Raw genomic sequence first — 21,799 nt, 5'->3', positions numbered from 1 at the left:
ACCCAAATTGGACTTAATCGGACCTTGATAGAGCTCCAGTTTCAATTCAGGTTGGGTCAAAACTATACCTAACATAATTTTGAATATGGATTGGGTCTTAGCCAGACCTTTTACCCTTAAAGATTGGTCTAGTCATGAGCTAACCATATCCTAACCAAGTCAAAATTAACCCAATCTACTAAATGGGTCTACGCCAACTTAAGTGCTATCCAAAACCCACCAATTCATATTCACTACCTAAGCAACCCTTGAAGTACCCATTTGACCCAAGTAAAACCATTTTGGATCAGATCAATTATATTTGAATCCAGAAGACCTTTCTACTTTAACTCAAATATCACAAGTGGATCAATTTAGTCCGGTTAGAAATGACATCACCTTTGTGGTTCTTAGAAGTTGAGTGGAAATGAAAGCGGATCAAACTTGAGGTCAAGCATTTTCTAACCTAGAGAAAATGATACATGAGCAAAGCGGGTTCACATGGTCCATTTGGATTCATTCTAGATTTTGGATCTTTTTCTTTTACTTAAATATCTTATAATGAATATAAGATCTAATTGATTTATTTTCTATTTTTCTAGATAATTTGTTGTTGGTTAGAAATTTCTTGTAAATCAGGCATCCGATTATGCTGTTCACGCATGATGCTGCAGAGAGAGAATATTTTTTATCCCAGCCACACACGAGAGAAGATCAGGTGCAATGTGATTGCACACTTTTAACGTGCTGTTGCACCTGATCACCATTAGTCTCAGCGCACCCAGCCTGAAAAAGAGCAAGAAAGAGAAAAAAGAAAAGGGCCGTGCAAGGATGAGTCCTCTCTCACTAAACAATTTGTTGACATTCACTCATCACGCGTGACATCTTACGTCCACGAAATCGATAACTAACGATTCCTTTGTTTTCTACTCACCAAGGAAAAAACAGAAACAAATAATTTTTTCTTTGGATAAGAAAAACAGAAGCAAAATTAATAAAACTATAGCTTGGGTTTCCGGTGACACAGAAGACCAGCTTGGTGGTAGGGCTGCTAAGGGCTTGGATATGATCGGATATCCGATCCGAGTCTGACATGATATTTCCAGATATGGTCCCTTTAAGTAAAATCCGAATGTATATTCGGATAGGATTCACCTGTTCAATCAGATTATTTTTGGATTCAGATCAGCATTTTTTAATCAGATCTATAGTGGATCCGAATCAAAATTCTGACCTGATTGCATTTTTTACATGTAAATAACTTGTTTATATTCCATGTTTTCCAGATCCAGTATTACCACATGTATTTTGGATTCGGATTCAACCTTACCTCCTCGGATCTGTTTCAGATCCGGATCTATTGGTTCAATTTCGAATTCAGATTTGGATCTAACCAGAACCGGCCCAAATCAGATCTGTTTGCACCCCTACTTGGTGGGCACATTTTCATCTTCCTACAATGAAAATTTGTCCATATTAAAAACATAAAAACTATTCAAAACCATATTTTTAGGATCCAATATCATACTCAGGCACATTAACTCAGCCAATAGGGGGGTTTCGAACCTACTAGTGTCAGTCCCAAGCATGGATGAAGGAGGGTTTGCGTCAGTGGCATACATCCATAAAACTCTAGCCACATCATATGAAGATGAGTCCTAAGAATGATGATGATCAAACCCAGGCACATCCACGCCACATGAGGACTGAGGTTATATAGTCAGCACCTTCTACGACTTAGACTGGGCCCGATGTGCAAGTTCAGGCAGGCCATTCACCTTGTGTTGGGACGTTGCAGGTTCAAAACCCAATGGTATAGTTTGTATAATTGGTAGGGGTCTGCCTAACCCCAGCTAGACTTTAAAAAAAAAAAATTCTCAACTAAGATTCCACCAAGATTAGGACATGATAGGGTCTCCATTGAGCATTGTCCTTTGGGAAAGAAAAGAAAGGTGGTCGGTGTGTTCACAAGATGGTGCACCACTAGGACCATCCATCTCCAACACAGACCATGGTCTAGTATCTACATTTGGAACCACATTCCATGCAGAGTCATGGATTCCATGAAGGGGTTATAACATTAAAGAAAGCTACATGGCTGGCACATCCAAACTCTGATGATTACATAACTTCATGATAAATTATGGACCTTGCGATAAATTTTGAAAGCTGGAGGCATGCAGTTTGTAAGATTCCATTTAAAAAAAAAATCACATTTAGCAGTTGTGCCTCGGACATGCAAGAAGTTTCCAACTCTGAATGTTTCATAGATCTTTTGAAATAAACTTGGTGATGACAATTAACACAAAGCATAATAATGGTATTTTGGAACTTGTTAAGGAAAAAAAATTTGAACTTGTTTATATCCACTAAAAGGCATAAACAAACACACACACACTTTTTAGTAGGCTTGCACTTCACTATTTTCTCCCTTCAACAGTTTTAAAAGTAATTCACACCAAGAGATTGAAAAAGAGCCGGAGTTCATCTAAAGCATCTTTTAATTAGTTTTTGCAGTAAAATCCCATTAGTGGTGCCATCTAAAAATATGTGACAACATGGCTCAGAGTCCTATTGCAGTACAAGAATAAATAGTGAATGAACTGTATTCAGCATTTTCTAGACTTAAAATTTATCAAAACAAATACTCAACTTCCTTCTCGTTGCTTTCTCATATCCAAGGTTCCAACCTATCAAGTATCCCTTTATTTTGTAACTGATGTTAATAATCTAGAAGATTGAAAGTTTCAGTAACAAGAAGTAGCTTTGTGAAACATTGGGAACTCATACTCTGCAGCTGCTGCTGTTAATGTATGCAAAAATGATGTCACCTAAATTTGACTACTTGTTTTTCTCCAAGGCAATAAACCAATTTTGAATGCTAGGAAGATAATTACTGCGAACATGGCATGTAACAAACTTATATTATATGAGGGACCTATTCACATATTTAACACAGCTTGAGCTAACTTACAGATCAGGGCAATCCCATAACAAGATACATGACTGAGCAGCTTCATGGTATGTTGTATCACTGTTCACATGAAATTCAATCATCACTCCAATTTTCATCACTGTCACTTCCATCATCGCTACCAGCACAAGCCTGTTTAAAGAATTACATGAGAAGATCGTCTAATACCACTAACCATGAGCAGTGGGTGAACAATCTAGAACATAAAAACTGTGACAACCTCAGCACAAGGAATTGTACACAGATAGCATCCCTAAGGAGTGACTATTGAAAAAATAATTCCAGTCCTGCAAGGCAAAAAAAAAGACAAAAACCCAAAGAAAAAGAAGCCTGCTGAACCTGACGGATTGCATTTGCTTTCTCCAAAATAGCAGCGACATTGATGTTGGTAGCAGGCCTTGGCAAAAAGAGGCTAGGCCTTGTTGTGACAGTGCACCTCAAGCTGAATGACTGGAAATTTGGAAACAACAAAAATGTAAATTAATCATGCAAAAGGAAAATTTAGGGATGTCTCTGATGAGGAAAATCCACAAAATTAGATGAAAAGCAACAGAAGACATTCATATGAGAAAGGCAAGCAGTTAATAGACCAATGTTGCTTGCTCAAGTCCGTGCCCAGGTAGCCAGATCCAACTTGTGAAGCAAGTTCACAAGGGCTTTTGAGCCAGGTTGTTCTCACAAGTGTCCAGAAGAACGAGTTTAGAAGCACTAGATTAGTTTTAGAATAGAAAAAGTACACACACACAAACACACGTGTGCATGAACTCACTCACTAATAGACTTTAGTTTCTAAACAATGTGTAGGATTTAGAGAACACTTGTCTAGTCTTATCCAAGCTAATGAAGCAGGACTTGGTTATGTATTTACCATCCTTGATGGTGTTTACATCTTATGACATTCATGTGAGGTAGTTATCATGTGAAATGCAAATGCGCATGCCTATATTGGGCATTCACTAGGTTGAAGGCGTGTACACTTTCCACAAATTTTGCTTATATATTACAGTACAAACATTTGAAATGATTTCATTTTGTATCATTCTAATACAAAATTTCTGCTGAAAAACTGGACGCATGTGTATAACCCATAGTCACAGATATCGGTGATATTATAAATATCACGATATTATCACTGTAAATTCACCAAACGATAATATATGTAAAATATCGTGTTATTCTGAAAATATCACCAATTTGATAATATCACACTATTCTCGTGACATTGTCATGATATTATCAATTAGTTTTACTGTTTTTATTTATTTTTTACATTTTAAATATGTTTTTCTTCTTCTTTTGAAATTTTTTACTTATTTCTTTTATTATTTATGTACTTTTTGTCTAAACATGATATTTTCTTGCTTATTTTTTATATTTTTTAAGCGCCGAGATTTTCCTGAGATTCATCACCAAACCTATAATATCACGAGAAATAGCCTCGCCGAGATATAGCCAATACCAATATTTGTGACTAATGGTATAACCTAATTGCAATGATTATAATCAGATAGCTATACGATCCTAACAAAGAAAGGCAAATTGGCATCGACAATTTATTGAAGTCCCGAACATGCTACTTCACACTCTTCTTCATTTCACACTCGCAAAATGATGATTTCTATCATGTTATCCAAGTTAGTTGTCCACTTGGACATACATTTAATCACCCATCTCCAAAACCAACTCTCCTATAGTTGATTTCTCTGAACATTGTAGTAGCGCATTACTTCACTAATTTCTGCTCAACATGATTCATTTCAAGGCAATTAACCAGCTGACAGTATTTTGGAGCATGTGGAAATTCCAGAATTAGTGCCTTTTTCCAGTGAATTACTGCTTCATTATATTCTCACTGCTGTATCAGATCATCCTCATCCAATCTCTTTAGTTTCTTGTCCAACCCTCTATATCAGGTCTTCTTGATCCAATTGCCTTTAGTTCCTGGACCAATCCATGAGAGATATGCATTACAAGAGCATGATCATCGTTATCAGTAGACTATGCATGCTGGAGGTCGTATACTGAAGCCCCTTGGCTGCTAGTGAGCGTACAAGTTAGAACCTCTTAAGTAAATTTTTGTATAGGGCCTATTTGCAATCCTTTCTTCATCTTTGCTCTTATCCAATTAACCACCCAAAGACCATATCAAGTATGCCTTCTACCTCTGAGGGTGTGAAATAGAGGCAGTCAAACAGGGTTTGCAGTGCTTCTAAGGTTCTCATTATGCTTTCCAAGCTTTGAATAGCAATTCAAGGTCTAAATATATCAATACAAACACACATAGCTTGTAAATATGTGCAGGAAATTTTACCATTGGAATATTTGGTTCACTTTGTTATCCCTCATGTGACAGATAAAAACTGGTCTACCATGGATTTTCAAAATGGGCCCTGAACATAATCTCTATATTCAAAACATGGAAAATTAAACTATGTTAAAGAAACTGTACAAACCTTTCCTCGTATTTGTTCCAGCAACATCTCTCGTTCATCTGGTTGCTGAATACGTGGACTCCTATTCAATGCCAGCGGTATCTTCAACTGTAAATTTGATGCATATTGTGTTAAACATAAAAAATTCTAAGAAATAAATCAAACATGGACAGATCAAACTTCAAGAGACAAAACAAGAAATATGGTGAATTTACCATGCTCTTGTCATGGAAAGCAATGGACTCTGTTGGGGACAATGGTGCAGCAGGCTTGGACTGACAAAGAGCTACACCTTCTGATGCTCGAAAGTCCGTTGGTTGACTAACAGAAATGGGCTGACGGGTTTCTTGATCTTGTACTGTAGAAACTCGGGATTTTTTATGCCCCCATTGCGGTGGAGGAGGAGAGAGCGGTGGCTTTGTAACAGCATTAGGCAATTCATAACTCAATGGCTGTTTTGGCCCTGAATCTTTCTCTTGCAAATCGATCTGAGATATCTGAAGGCTGGAAGCTGAAAGTTCTACTGATCCAGTTGCTGAGCTTTTTATGGAGCTGTTCCTTCCTGCATCCTTAGTTTCATATGGACAGTCTGGACCATCAGGGAGACTACTTGTTTCCTCGAGCCCCAAAGAACCAGAAATTGAATTGGCTGAGGAAATTCTATGTAAACCATCATACTGATCATCATCGTTTCCATTTATTTGGTTGCACTCCCACTGTTCTAAGTTCGACTCACACCCCTGACTGAGCATATCCTCTGAGAAATTGAGAGATGGCTTGCAGAACGTATCATCATCTGAATCAATTTCACTCTCTACTTGTTTTGACGTCATGGATTCTTCAAACAAAGGCATGGACTGGGTGCTCTGGTGTCTCAAAGAAAGGAAACCAAGTTCACTAGTGATTCCTTTCTCACCAATCCGATGAAAAGATGTGGAAAAGGCATCTCTAATGCTTTCATCAAGATTATGCTCAACAGGAAAGTCCAGATTCAATGTGGAAGCATCCAGTTCATTCATGGGGAGAAATGATATCTTCATATGCTCCAATGGAGGAGATGAACAGCCAGAGCAATGTGATTTGAGAGAAACCGAAATTCTTGGGGATCCTAGTTCTGATCTTGGTTGTCCAAAACAAGTAGATTTGGAATCAGCATTTGGGCATGCAGGCTGAGAAATTTCTCTAGCCTTTTGTTCTTTTGGAATGCCTGCTATGCTGTCAGTGCCATCTGACAAATTCTCACAATTGCTAATATTCCTTGACTTTACAGATAATTGTTGACCAGCCAATGGTCCCCTCTGGAAACCATTACTTGGACATCCATCAGTAAAAATGGATATACTGGATTGGACCTCTGTGTTGGAAAGTACTGGTGGTTCATTTCCGAAAAATAAAATATTGGCTTCCTGTAACTTCACTACATTAGAATTATTATAGTTCTCAAACTTCATGGATGATTCAGTCACAGTAAGATCCCCAGAGTTTTGCCTGAAGAATCCATCGTACCATTTTTCTTGTTGGTTCTGCAACTCATCTGTGTGTGAATCAACCAGGTATATTGTTTTTTGAACCAACTCATTCGGATGCAGGTCAGGAACATCAGTATGGGCAACACACTCAGGTAACAGGTTTAGATCTCTTCCTGATTTAGGCTTCTGTGTTTGTTTCATTGAACCACCGATTTTGCTAAATAACTCACCACCATCCAACTTTTTGTGGATAACTGCATCAGATTTATATCCTTGTGCCTCACAACCAGCTTCAGAAGCTTTGGATGTTGCACTAGAATCCAAAGGCTTTGATGGTTCAATCCCCAAAAGACCACCATTTGTCCAGGAGTTCATATAAGTTGTATGACAGAACTCTACTGAAGTTGATTCAGGACTATTACTTGATGCCATTTGTTTAACAAGGATAACAGGATCAACAACACTATTGTCCTTGTTAGAACTGGCAATGGTTTCTTTTTTCATTTCAACATCAGCTACAGTATAGACTTCATTCTCAAACATATCAAGGGCAGGATTTCTAGGAACATTATTATCTGGAGGGCCAACTTGGAAGAAACTTTCAGATACAACAACAGGATTATTTGAAGTGTAAGGAGGGAGCTCTTGCCTGTTTGTTCCAGATTTCATCCCTAGTTTTTTACCAGCAGATTGGAATTCCATTTCTTGTTTCATCCTACACTCATAGTCTGTCTCACCTTCAGATTCCATGGTGTTAAGTGCATCCACATAATTGTCTGGCTCACTAGCTACATTATTATCCTGACTTTCACCAGCACATGACTCTGGTTTATTTTCATCATCAACCAAGGCCACATGTTGAACTACATTTCCAGGGATAAACAGGTTTCCTTCTGAATGTAATGCAGAAAAACCTGCTGTGGCAGCTGCTGTAACTTGACTCTCATCCTTGAGAACATTGAAACCTGAATTAGTGGCAAGCCTCACATCTTCAATCTTCTCATCCCAAGTAACAGCTGGTGACTCAGGGATGCTTTCCCTGTGGGATAATGCACACAGAAATTCGATTTCTACATCTGATTTAGCTTGATCATCAGAAACAACAGAAGTCCCTACATTAATGCACTGTGTGTTTGAAACTGAAGTAGCTAATGCATCTGTTTCTACTTTTCCATATCCAGATGACATATTTACATCAAGAAAATGCTCCATGTAGCTTATCTTGGTTCTTGAGTTAAATGACTGGGATCTGATGTCATTTTTAGACTTGGATTTCATATCATATGCCGAGATAGTCTCACCATTGGGGTTTTCCTCATCACAATCCAAAGAAGTATCAAAAGCACTGCAATATTCACGGGCATCAAAATCATATCAATCATGAAAGGCGGGTGTGCACACACACACACACACACACCATATATACAATATATACCTGTCATAATTCCTAGATAACGAGCCAGCATCTGGTGCTTCTCCAGTTTTCTGCCTTCTCAATTTTTTCTGAACATAATCAGAAATTGAAACATAAGGAAATGTTCAAAATCCTAGCAATTGTACTTGCAAGTAATTGTCTAAGTTTACTGGAACTAGGAGCAAAAAGCTTTATTAAAAAAACAAAAAACCCTTACTCTAAGAAGAAGAGAACTTAAACTACAAGCTAGGAGATAAAGAGCTAATGAGAAGCCGTAACTATAACATAGCCAAGTAAGATCAAGAGTTTCACCAAAGTCAATGAAAAGAAGATTAAAATACATTACTTCAAAGTCATGGACAATGCATAATCAAGACATAACCTTGGAGTGAGTTGTTAATTAAAATTGAACAGCAAAAAAGTAATCTATCAATCTAAACATGAACAGATAAATGATATGCATATGCCAATTAAAAGAGAAAACTGAACTCCTTTAGTGTAGTAGTGATTTCAAAACTGAACTTTTTGTACTTCATCTATTTACAGGGTCTACAAATCCAGTCAACTGCAAAAGAATGCATTGATGGTATATTTTGTATCAACTTCACTGCAATGCTATAGTTTTTATGACAGCTATTATGGCTTAAAGAGTTTCAATTTTCAACCTATAACAATGCCTCTGGAGCTCCTCTACATCCTCATATATGTGTAACATCAGCCTGCTTAATCAACACGCGAATTGTTTCCTTATGGGATCATACTGTCGGTATCGTTGATGTTTAAGTAAAATTCAGACAACTTTAACAATAGAAGCCCAGCAAGAGAGAGTTCTTACTGAACAATAAGCAAGATGTAGCAATACTAGTTTGATCATTCCACAGAATGGGTACCATATATCATATACCTTGCTTTTAAGGACCATTTTTTCCTGTTTAACCTTTTCAGCTTTCAGTAGTTCTGACATGGCCCATTCCATCTTAAAGAATGATGGATCTGAATATCTCTTTAAACAGGCACCAGCTCCAGCAACATCAAACCTGATAAAAAAGATTCCTTGCATGAGAGTTCTTGTGCATCTGAACCCTCTTGCATCCACACGTGTTGAGAGGTAAATGGAATAAGAAAAAGGAAAATAGTATAACTGTACTTGTCAAGCAGGAATAGACGAGGTGGACCACGACAATCTTCATAAGAATCCATAATAAACCCAGGCAGATCACCTCGAGTCAGGTGATTTTGTTCTGTTTTGATGCTAGCATGCCAGTCACAACCTGTAAAGCAAGTATTTACCGTAAGAAGACATCAATCATTAGTGAAGAAACACCATAGGACGTTATGGGCAACATCCATATAAAAGTTTCTTTAATTTCTATAGCATGATAAAATGTAGAGCAAATCCCTTTGGTGCTAAAATGCAAGAATTTTGACTATTGAATGTCAGCAAGATATGATTTCTATAGTATTTCAAACATTTGAAATGCAGCGACTGATAAGTCTGATGAGTTGTGGAGCCTGATTCAGAGTTTTTGCCCTTACTGCAGTGCCCCCCAGAAGAAATTTTTTCTTGGGCTTATGTTTGAGACCCGGTTTCTTATGGGTCAAACCCGACTTGTTTAGGTTTAGGGTTGTCGCCCTTGCCTTGTATAAATTCTTTCTTTTCTTTCTCTCTTGTAACTGTCGAAAAAGAGAAATAAAGTTTTTCCTCTGGCCGACCGTGGTTTTTTACTCCCTCTCGGATTTGAGAGGAGGTTTTTCCACGTAAATCTGTGTATCTTTGTTGTGTTTGGTTTGATCGCTCTTGTTTATTGTTTCCTTCGGTTGTTTCTTGCTCGCGGTTTTCGTAACAAAGTCCTCATTGACATCATTGCCGACAGAGAAGTGATCCTCAGAGAGATTTTTTGGCAATTAAAGAAATCAAATTCGTTTTTACAAGATTGGACGCTTCCAATTGGCAAAGAAAGCATTCTGGCAGGTAGTTTAGCCAGAGATAGTGTCAAGAAAGTTGTTTATGTTGAATGATTTAACTGAGACACATATAAATTGGTATGTGGTTGAATCTACTGATTACAAAAATGATTGGCCTTCGGAAAAAAATAAGAAAGCAATAATCCCACAAGCACAAACATTGTTTGGTATCATAATACTATGCCCTTTCCCTCTTCTATATAAACGAGTAAGGCCTCTCCAAGGAGACTTTTCTTGTGCTTCATAAGCTTTATTGATGATGATGTCTCTTTGATTTTTCACATGATTTCGATCAATTTATTGTGTCTGTGTTAATGCACATTGCCTGCTCCCAGCATTATAAAGTTATGCAACAACCATCTTAAATATCTTAAAAAATATTGATAAGGAAATCTCATTGAATCACACAATATGGATTTATCTTGTGTTTTTGACACAAAGGGTCTACAACCATCTGAAAAACCATGATACTGTAAAAGTATCTTAGAAAAGATACTATGATCAAGACCTTAATATTCTTGATGATAAACACGTGCACACATGCACAATAAGAACTCTTAGAACACTTGTGCACAAAAGCACAACTCACCAAATCTCACAAATGCACAAAGGCATAAAAGAATAAAAGCTCTATTGATAAACACTTGGGCTTTGACCCAAAGCCTTGTTCAAATATAAAGAGAAGGGATCTATTTATAGAGCAACAAAAGAGGATTTTGTGGGCCTTGGAGGGGCTCCACATGTAGTCGTTGGAGCCCCTCCAACGGTCACAAATGTGACCGTTGGAGGGGCCCAACGACTATATGTGGGCCCCCCAAGGTACACAAAGTACCACAATTAAAAGAAAATAAAAAGAAAAAAGAAAAGTAAAAAAATATACAATCATATTAAAAAAGATGAATATTCGTAAAAGGAGAAAAAGACTAAAATACCCCAACGGCTGATAAATATTTTTATATATATAATTAGATAGATACATGTACATATATATGAAATATATATGTATATGTATCTCTCTTTATATATATAAAAATATATATGATGAGCATTACAATGATTTGGAATTACAATTTAACAGATACTACATTGTATGAGACACAATTTAGTGACCAGAAACTGCAAGTCATGAGGGCTAAAAAAAAACTCGTTTTCAATAGCCACTTTTATTGCTTAAACATAAAATTAGGGAACTGAATGATTTCTAATGGTTCTCCCTTTATGTTTCGAGTCCATTCTGTTGAAATGTGATTGTGGATGTTTTGAATCAAACACTTGCTTACAAAATAAGAATACAAATTTTCAAACCTCAAATTACTAACCTTGACATGCCACTAGATGCAAATAGGTCGCCCAATGTGTGTGCTTAGATCTCTAGGCCTATCTTCTAGTGGATGAAGAATTTGATGTCTCAATTGACTTATAATGGTTCCAGATATTATTGATATAACCAACAAAGTAAAAAGGAAGATACACACAATTACATAGTCAAAAGGAGAGCTAAACTAGACAAATTAGCAAGAACAGAGTCCACACTCATATGAGTTTCTATTCCAAGATTGATTAGGTAGGGATGTAAACTATTCGGGTTTGGGTTGGATGTTGCCAATACCAGATCTGACTAATTGGATATTGGCTAATCAGAGTAAGATTTGGATGGAGAAAAGTAGTACTGAATCTGATTAAATATATGTAATCAGACTTGGATATTGGCCAGATTTGGTTAAGAGATACTAAACTGCATCTGAATCAAAATTAATCAGATTTGGTTTCGTTTACCAAATCCAACTAATCAAACTCAAATTCAGGTTGGATATCTGATAACTTCAGTTCCAACCCATTGATATCCCTATGATCAGGTAATAGAAGCTACCTGTTGTGTAAGTAAAATGGATATGGCTGGTCTGAGCTAAAGCAGCCTTCTCAAGAGAAGGAAGTCCTGTCTCTAAATGTTGGATGCGGATCATCATGTCCTGGCCTCTTGCAGCAGTGGCCATCACTTGGTCATGCAAATCTTGAAAAATCTCAGCGGCAAATCTGGACAAGAGAAAGTGTGAAAAATACAATACCACATTAGTCAGACAGTACATGGATCTAAGGGTGCACAAGTCATTGTTCTTGTCCAACAAACATTTTAGAAGAATGATTCAAAATTCAGAGAGCAACTTTCAAATGCTATGTAGAACAGAGAATATAAAATCTAATGACAGATATGAAAAAGAAAGCAATCCTTTCATCATAAAATCCCATCAATAAGCTGTTGCAATTATTTATGAATATTAGATGGAACAAAGAAGCTGAAATGAACAAATATGGACTGAGATGTGAAAGAACATGCTGATGCTTCTGCATAGGAACAGAGAAACGAATTGAAAAATCAAATACAAGCAGAACTATGAATATTGAAGGAAGTCCTACACAATATTCACTCATAATGACAAAGAGATTTAGAAACATAACTGATGGAAATGTTGTTCCCAAAATGTCTTCAGTCCATTGAATACAGCATTGTCACTACTTAGGGTTCCTCAATGACCTTTGCAAGATACATTTCATATTCAGTTATACATGTTAGAAAATATGTACTTGTCTTGTTTATAACTAAGTATACTCATGTATACTTATGGGTATCATGTACTATATTTATTGTTTTCTTTTTGTTTTGCATTCTAGGTATACTAGATGTATACCTATTGCTTGTATTTTGCTTTTCAGTCAAGATATACACAAGGTATAACTACTTAGTTAGGATAACTATACTTTCTGTATACTTGTAGGCTAGAATAGGGTTCTTTTCATACACTTTTGTTTTCTTTTTGTATTTTTGCATTTTTGTATTTTTTATTTTACTGTTTTTTGTAGCCGGTCCAACTAACTGTTGGGTCAAACAAACAGTTAGGATAGTCTAACGGCTAGTATGTGGGTGTTTGTATATATATGAGGCTTTTGCCTCATTGTGTTTCTTGAGAGAGGATGAGTGTAAACATGAATGTGTGCTTCAGTGATTTGTAGTGAGGTTGTATTGTAATTTTTGAATGTTTTTTGTTATTAATAAAATTATTTATTTATTCCATTTCTTGGTGTTCTTAGAATATTCAACTATGTTGTTCTTTTCTCTTGACTAAATGAATTATGTTTATGCATTTAGTTTTTGTTGTTTTTCAATTTGGTTGTGTCTCGGGTTCCATGCTACTTCATGACAATACAATCACAAGTTCTGTGTAGAATGCAGATATACTATGAGCCAAAAAGATCTACCAGTTTGAAACAATTAACACAAATAAAAGGAAGGAAAAAAAGTAATGGGCATAATTAAATGCATTCACTATAGTCAAGGGGTAGTACGACTTTGAAAATCAGTGTTAAAATTGATTTAGCTAGCTTTTTACCATCAAACATAAGAAAACTACACCTTAAATCTCAAAAGAAAACACAGGAGGCCCAGAAAACAAGGTTGACCTGAGATTAATCATGTTGACTGATTAGTTAGCAATGCTTACAACAGATAAAAAAACTACTTGGTTGATTTGATAAGATTACATACAATCATCCCAATGAACCCAAAAAGACCTAATCCAAGTGAAATCAGCTTGAATCATGGTTCTCTGCATGCCAAATCTTGTGCACACACATAAATAAAATGGAAATTGTGTGAACTAGAGAAATCCCTTGGAGGCTTGGATGGAATGATTGGAATCAATTCATTAAGCAAACCTGCACGCATTGGATTATGATACAAGCCAAGGCCTAGTCAAGGTCAACTATACTAGCCGGCTAGCCTCTTTGGGGGAATCGGCTAAGGGGGAACTAGCCTAGGTGGGTCCATGAGGAGAAGGGTTGGGAATGATTGTAATTCCAAGGGTAATTGGGTAATTGTACTTGTGCTGATGTGGCAAAGGTAAGTATAAATACCCCTTGACTATAGTGAATGCATTTAATTATGCCTAATTGGCTAGAGTCTATAAATACCCCCTAACTCTACTTGTAATTCATTCTATGTTGTACTTTGCTCTAATGTTTTGGATTCTCAATAGAGAATATTGGCTCTAAGCCTAATTGGCTAGAGATTGACACTAACTAATTGTTGTTAGAGAATCTTAACCGTCTAACCCCCTCCCTAACCTCTCAACCATTCCAACTTCCACATCTCTCTCCCTCTCCCAAGGCCAACCTACCTTCTCTCTCTTTCCTTCCTTCCTTCCCTAGCTAGCCGATTCTCCCTACTTCTCTACCACCTTCCCTCCATTGAATCAAGCCTAGACTCCCCTTCCATTGGATCAGTAACAGACTAACTTACATGTGAATTAACAGCCAACCATGTGTTGATTTTCAAAGCATTAAGTGAATATGAGAATACACAAACACGAGGAATTGCAAGTGTAAGACAAGGCATGTTCAAATAGGTTAAGTGTCGTCAGTAGGGCTGGAAACCAAGCTGAGCAAGCTGAATCATGCACTGTTCAAGTTTGGATCCTTTAGGCCAAATGCAGCCAGAACTCTGGCTTGGGATCCTAACAAGCAAGCTCAAGACTCCATTGAAAATTTATTCTTTTTCCATTGTCGATCATTTGAATTGGCATCCCCTTGTTCCAAGGTACATGCCTCAACCAAATGTCATGTGGCTGTGATGTGCAAGCAGGTTTCCAAGGGCTTTAAAATCAAAGGCCCAAAATATACCAAAATTTTGTAACTCAAAAAATTGTATTATTACATTGAAAAACACAACCAATGTCTGATCCTTAGCAAATAAACCATGCTGAACACATGGAAAACTTATTGTGGGCGCTACATTCAACAAAACAAATGAAGTTCATCAACCACCATTCTCAGACAATGCGAGCTTATTTTGTAGGTCATTGATACAGAGTGAAAGTTGGTGTATTAAACATGTTAACATGCTCTATCCAGATATCTACTTTTATTTTTTTGCAATATGATTTACTTAATAGAGTACATACTTTCTCTTTTAATTAATTGTCAAATTCTACCTTAACTAGAGAAAGAAAATAATGGCACCACCAATACAAATAGGCATTCTTTGTAAGAAAGATTTGGATGTTGATGAAAGCAAAGTTGGTTCAAACCCAACTTCTATTTGTATTCTTGTGATTCTCTCCAATGAGTTTCTAGCTACTAGGAGAATCTAATTATGGTGGATTAGAGAAATAGAATTCCCCTCTCTTAGGTCAGATCAATACAATGTGCTAACCTTTATTCTTTTCCTAAATCATGACCAGCTACATAGACAAAAAAGGTTTTGAACCAAATTTTTTAATACTCTGGCCTTTTCTGTTTATTGCTCTTTTCCATTTTGATCTTTTAGAAATCACTTTATACATATTGAATCAACTAATTGGCAATGAACTATTCAAAACTCACGATATATGCAAATTAACAAATGAACATACTAATGCTATTAGGTATCAAGTTTTAGTGGTCCTACAGTGATCCCTACTGAATCACTAACCCAGCTTTGGCTCCATCTTTCACATTTACTTCTCCTTTCCTTAATATGAAATAATAGAACCACCCAAATTTTAAGAAGGTTCATGGTCACAATGCCATAGTCTACATTTAGGTGAGAGAAATCAACAATAAGCATAAGAATTTATTTGAAATCAATCTTCATCGAATGTCTAGTAAGCGCACTATGTACATTATAGTTTCTTCATTCGCAAAATGTACCAATTCAGATAACAAGCGCTGATCCCCAACATTTTAACTAAATCAAAGAAGACAGCGACCTATGAAATTTGAGAATCCGAAGCATTCGGTTCACATCTAAAATTTTAAGTCTAAAATAGGGCCAATTTTAGAGTTCAAAAGCAAATTCAAGTAAAACGAATCAGAATCTAGGCATAGCAGAGCTCTGTCTACAAACATAAAAAAATATAGACTATCTAAATTCGAAATTCTGAACTGCATTGGCATCAATTCTCTTAGTATTCTACTCACAACAGACAGAGTGTATCGACAATGGTGGCCATAAAAAGAGGGATGTAATGCCGAGAACTCCATAGCAATGTCATTCCCACACTAAATTGCAGAAAGAGCAAAGCGTATGCATAGAGAGCAGCCGACGATTCTCAGGTCCAAATACAAAAGCAAAAGCGTCCAAATCCAGCAAGGAGAACGAGTAATCCTACAATGCCGGGAAGATGAAAGAGAAATAGGGCACAGAAGAAAGCTTACGCCGCAAGATCGCCGAGCTGCCGAAGGATCCCGACGAGTCCGGCGACGGCCACGCCCTCGAGGAGCGCCCTCGAGTCGTCCTTCCCGGCGGCACGGTAGAGTTCGTGATCTCCCAGCCCGTACTCATTCCTCACTTCGAACCGCACCAGAGGCATGGCGTTCCCTCTCCGTAAAACGTCGAAACACCTAACGCGAGGCAAAAGCCAGAACGAGAGCGAGACTCTTCTTCCTTCTCTCTTCTCCGTGCATCTTCCTTTCTTCAACAATCTTCCACAGCAAGCTTCCTGGCAGAATCTCTCTCTCTCTCTCTCTATATATATATATATATATATATGTGTGTGTGTGTGTCCAGCGAGAAACGACTTTCTTTCTACTTCTGATTCTCGCAAAGCGTTTTTCTTTCGGAGAGATCAGACTCGAGTGTGTTCATGGAGACCGATGCTTTCCGATAGCTCGAAATAGGATTCTCATGAAGGTCGACGCTATCTGAGAGCTCCAAATCGAGTTTTCGCGGGAAGTGATGTTCTCAGGGAGCTCGGAATCGAGCATTCGTTGAGGGTGATGCTTTCTGAGAGCTCCAAATGAAGTTTTTCACGGGAAATGATGTTCTCAGAGAGCTCGGAATCGAGTCTTCATGCAGATTGATGCTCTCAGAGAGTTAAAAAAAAATCAAACCCTTTCATGGAGACCTGTTGTTTCAGAGATACACCTCCGTGGAAATGCAGATAGAAAACTCTCTCTGAAAGAAAGGCCAGGAAATGTAAAATAACGGGCATGTTATATTTCTTAATTGACTAAAATACCCTTTTCCGATAAAAGAATGACGTAGACGTTGTCGAGCGCACGTCTTCAAGTGAGAAATGACCATTATGGCCATAACATTATAGGTAAGGACGATGAGATATTGGGTTGGAGTTTGGAACCCTTTCTGTAAACGGGTCGGATATAATCAGATTCGGCGTCTGATTAGGACTTGAATGAACGTAGTGATGCAAATCAGGTTAGATATTGCCTAACTTTGAGTTCGGGATAAGGTTCAGATGTAAGAATGCGATACTGAATCTGGACATCCAAATCCGGTTCCTGTTATCAATTGGTTAAGGTTTTGTTTACCAAATCCATCTAGACTGACACGGATTTGGTCGGATATCAGAACCAAACCTGCATTGTATTCATCCCTATCATTCAAGTTTCAAGCAGGGAAATAAAATGGTACCTGAAACAGTAGTGAGTTTGATCAATGAGTCCCTCCTCGGGCTGTTGCCACCTCTACAGCCAGAAAGTTTTATCCCAAAAATCTCTCCTAGCCTTTTTTTGTTTGTTTGAAATAGCCCTTGATTTGTACAAACTGGCGCATTGGGCTTGACGCTTAGGTTCTCTTTGAAGTTATCTATCAAGTAGTCTCTGATAGGTCTGCATAGGTAGTGGACTACACTGGGTCCGAACAGATATGGGTTGGACCTTGAGCTAGGTTTTGGAGTCCTGGTTGATAAAAGACCCGCTGATGGCTGATGGACCCACGATGAGTGGTTCGTGTGGGCTTGTCTATGTTGTGATAAACCAGGCTAGTAGGAACAAGGTCCAGCAAGGATGCCCAGTCTAATTTGAAATGTATCCAGTTTCTTGCTGGCTTTTCTAGAGTAGTAGGGATATATACGGGTTGGATTCATTTTGGATGTAAGCTTTACTGGGTCTGATCTAATCGGATTCAAATATTGATTCGTGGTCAGATAAAATACATATTTGGATTTGGATATTCCATCGGATTTAGATTCAGTTTCATATTGGGTTAGAATCCGATTATTAATCGAATGTCATATGTTCTATTGAATCCGACTAAATAGATACGGATTTGGTTGGATATCCAATCCATTGACATCCCGAATAGTAGGGTCAAAAAGGTAATATAGTCGTTCAACGAACACCCATGGTCCTAATGTATAAATCTAAATTAATAAAAAAACAATAAAAAACAGCCGGAGAGTTAAGAGGGCTGCACGTTAGCATACTTTATTTCCATCAGAGGGAGTTCTCTCTAGCGTCCTCACGTGACTGAGTTCGCGAATTTAAATAGTTAGCATTGACTAATAGAATTGAGTTCACGAACTCCACCACAATTTACACGGACACCCAAACGCGGCTTATTTTGGTGGTTTAGTCATTTTTGGTTGCATATAGCTTTTGAGCAAGACTTTAGGTACTTAAGAGAAAAAGTAAGGTTTTTTGGTAATTTAAAAAATAAAAAGTGCAAAACAGTTACAGTGAAACTGCCTCTTTCCCTTTAAAAAATACAAAAAATAGGAGAGTTCAAAAAAAAGAAAATTACCATACTGTACTCATACACTTTCTCAAGGACATTTCTGGCCACGTAGTGATGTGCATAAAAAAGCGTTTTCGCTAAATAAAAAATAATTAAACGTGAAAATTTTTAAATATATTTTAAAGGTTGACCAAGCTCGTTTCTGCCACTTCTGATATTAAAAAAGAAATAAAAATATGCAATTTAAGACCGTGGAAATTAGGGATGACAACGGATCGGATTTTACCCCATATCCGACCGAATCTGACTTTGTTTAGTAGGATTTGGTAAGCCAAAACAATACCTGATTATAATAAAAATGTGGATATGGTTTTGTTTTTTTGCTACCCAATCCAATTATATGTAAATAACCGGATATAGTATGAGCTTTTTCACCATCCGAATCCGAATACGAACTCGAATCCGTTTAGCCGGCATCCAGTTAGTCGAATCTGGTATTTGCCAGATCCGATCTGAATCCGAACTGTTTACATACCTAGTGGAAATGAAAGCCACCCTACGGGCCACCAGGTGTTTAAGTGGGTCTTGATCCTTTCAGGCCTAGGTGAGACCATATCTGGATCCAGATCTCATTAGCTCCCAAAACTAGTTAGGTAGATGTATATATATACATGTAAGGTACCATGATTGGATTGGGTTCTTTAGAGTTTCAGTTGATTTAATAGATCGATTTAACAGATCCGGGTTCAGAATCTAGTACCAAATCCGACCATTTATCTAATTAAATCCAAAAAACTTCTTACCATATATCCAACTAAACAAGTTCAGCCAGAAAGCCTCGCCCAAATACTAACGACAACTTCAGTTCAGGCAACCCATTCACAATGGATCCATCAGTTATGTTAGGTGTTGGACTGGATTGGATGCGGTCGAAACTTTGATCCAAGCCCAGTACATTATTTTGTATTTTATGGATCTTAAAATAGAATGTGTTTTTGGATCACATTGGGACTTCTATGGCTGGAATATTGGATTCTTTTAAACTCGGACACCAATTCTGGTTGAAATTTCTGTTGGATATACATTCAGGTCCGGATTCTAACACAATTTCTTCGCACTTTTTACAAATAAAAATTCATGTTTTTAACTTATTTTTACCGTATACAACAATACCATATAAATTTAAGGTATGATTCAAGCCTACTTCATTAGATAATGAAAAAGAATCATGATCTAGCCCATATTTAGTCGGCCAATCCGTTTGCATGCTTTTGATTCACGCACCAAATTGGTCCACAAACTAGGGCTGCAAATGGATTGGATATGGTCGGATATCCGATATGAGTCTGTCATGTTTTTTTTTCCAGACATGGATCGTTTAAATAAGACCCAAATGTACATTCACATTGGACTCAGATATGTTTAATCAGATTATTTCCAGATTCAGGTTGGATTCAGATCAACATTTCAAGTCGGATCTTGAATAGGTCCATTTCAAAATCTGACCAGATTACATTTTTTAAATGTAAATAGCTTGTTTTTGTTCTATTTTTTCCTAACCCAGTATTTCCACATGTATATATTTCAGATTTAGATTCAAACTTATTAGTTCCTCGGATTCGATTCGGATTTGGATCTGGCAAGATCCTGCCTAAGTCCAATCCATTTACACCCCTACCACCAACACAACTATTAGCAATATTTGAAGATACAATGATATTACATAAAATAGATACAGTATCATAAAAATGTTAGAATAAAATACATTTAAAAACATTGTGATAATATTACAATATTATGATATTATCATGACATTTTTAACTAATTTTAGATATACTTTAAACTTATGTTTTGTTTATTTTTATGTCTTTAAAAGTTTATATTATTACTTATGTTTTTACGAAAGTGAATTATCTAAACCTATTCATTTATTAATTATTATGTGTTTTATTTAAATTTTGGTGCGTTTTAATTATCAAGACATTTTCACGCTTAGAAATAAAAGAGAGAGATGGGTAGAGACAACCAGGAGTTTTGCCTGAAAGCAAACACCGATGAAAGAATGCGCAATAGTTCACTGACGGAGCACTTTTATACCGAAGATCAATAGGGCTAGGTGAGTTGAGATGCCGAACTATCAAACTCTATACCAACGGGGGCTCAGCTTCTCTGGTAGGAGCGGTTAGTGTACGTTACCTTGTGTTGGGATGTTGCAAGTTCGAATCCCAATGGTATAGTTGTATAACTAGGGGTGTCAACAGGTCAGGTTTACCTCGACCGATCTGGACCAAACCCTATAGGGTTCAGGTATGCTGACAAATAAGAAGACCTGATTAAGACCTGGGCCTGGACCCGAAGGTCTGATTAAAACATGGACCCAAGTATAGTTTGTGAAATTTTATACCAGACCCGGGCCCGACTCGAGTTTCGATTAAGACCTGTAAATTTTCAATGTGAAAATGATAAAAAATATTATTTTACCAGGTATGGTCCAGGTCTGGTTCATGTAGTTTTTATCGAGCTCGGGTATGATTTTTCTTATAGTATACCCGATTAGACCCAGGTTCCGACCCAATACCGTACTAAAAAATCTAGTCCAACCAAATCCAACCCGTTGACACCCCTATGTACAACTGGTAGGGGTCTGCCTAACCCCAGCTTTCTCTGTCCAACGGATGTGGCCAATACCAGATCTGACTAATTGGACGTTGGCTAAATCAATTGGGATTCGTATGGTGAAAAGCTTATGCTGAGCCAGATTTTTTGCATCTAGTCGGATTCGATTTTAATTAAATCCAGATATTTTTCGGATTTGATACTTAAAAACAAAAGCATATTCGCATGAGATTATAATCGGATATGGGTATGGCTTACCAAATCCGGTTAAATGTAGTTAAAATCATAGTGTTACCTCAATATATAGAAATGTATCCACAGTTTTGCCCTTATTCTGAATTTATTGATGAACATCCAATATTGCTAGAGCAAAACAAGGTTTTTATTTGTCAATTGGATATATTATTTGAGCCAAAGAAGCGAGGATAAGGATGAGGAAATAAAGTTTAGATCTAAAATGAGCTCTAGTTAATTTTTTAAAAGGTTGATTGGTCATTTCCA

At 37.2% G+C, this 21,799-nt stretch overlaps 1 protein-coding gene across 1 annotated transcript; it reads right to left on the bottom strand.

Annotated features, from left to right (window-relative positions):
* Positions 1–3,028: 3,028 nt before the first annotated feature.
* Positions 3,029–16,577, bottom strand: LOC149814287 (SCAR-like protein 2). Its single transcript, XM_089989923.1, has 10 exons — positions 16,423–16,577; positions 12,104–12,267; positions 9,416–9,539; positions 9,173–9,305; positions 8,290–8,357; positions 5,601–8,199; positions 5,407–5,493; positions 3,293–3,403; positions 3,129–3,149; positions 3,029–3,085 (listed from the first exon to the last, which is right to left on the bottom strand). Exons 1-10 carry the CDS (start codon positions 16,575–16,577, stop codon positions 3,029–3,031), a joined length of 3,519 nt encoding a protein of 1,172 aa, XP_089846049.1.
* Between the last annotated feature and the right edge of the window lie 5,222 nt (positions 16,578–21,799).

The sequence above is a fragment of the Nuphar pumila genome, chromosome 15 (assembly GCF_984573655.1).
Source record: "Nuphar pumila chromosome 15, dmNupPumi1.hap1.1, whole genome shotgun sequence".
Classification (NCBI taxonomy): Eukaryota; Viridiplantae; Streptophyta; class Magnoliopsida; order Nymphaeales; family Nymphaeaceae; genus Nuphar; species Nuphar pumila.
The sequence above is the reverse complement of the archived record's forward strand: the minus strand, read 5'-3'. Positions and strand labels throughout refer to the sequence as shown.

Excerpts from the sequence above, each read along its gene's own strand:
- LOC149814287 (XM_089989923.1), bottom strand. The coding sequence starts at position 16,577 with ATGCCTCTGGTGCGGTTCGAAGTGAGGAATGAGTACGGGCTGGGAGAT. Across the intron at positions 12,268-16,422 it reads CAGCTCGGCGATCTTGCGGC|ATTTGCCGCTGAGATTTTTC; the intron begins GTAAGCTTTCTT and ends TCTCTTGTCCAG. Across the intron at positions 3,086-3,128 it reads TTGTTCACCCACTGCTCATG|GCTTGTGCTGGTAGCGATGA; the intron begins GTTAGTGGTATT and ends TTCTTTAAACAG.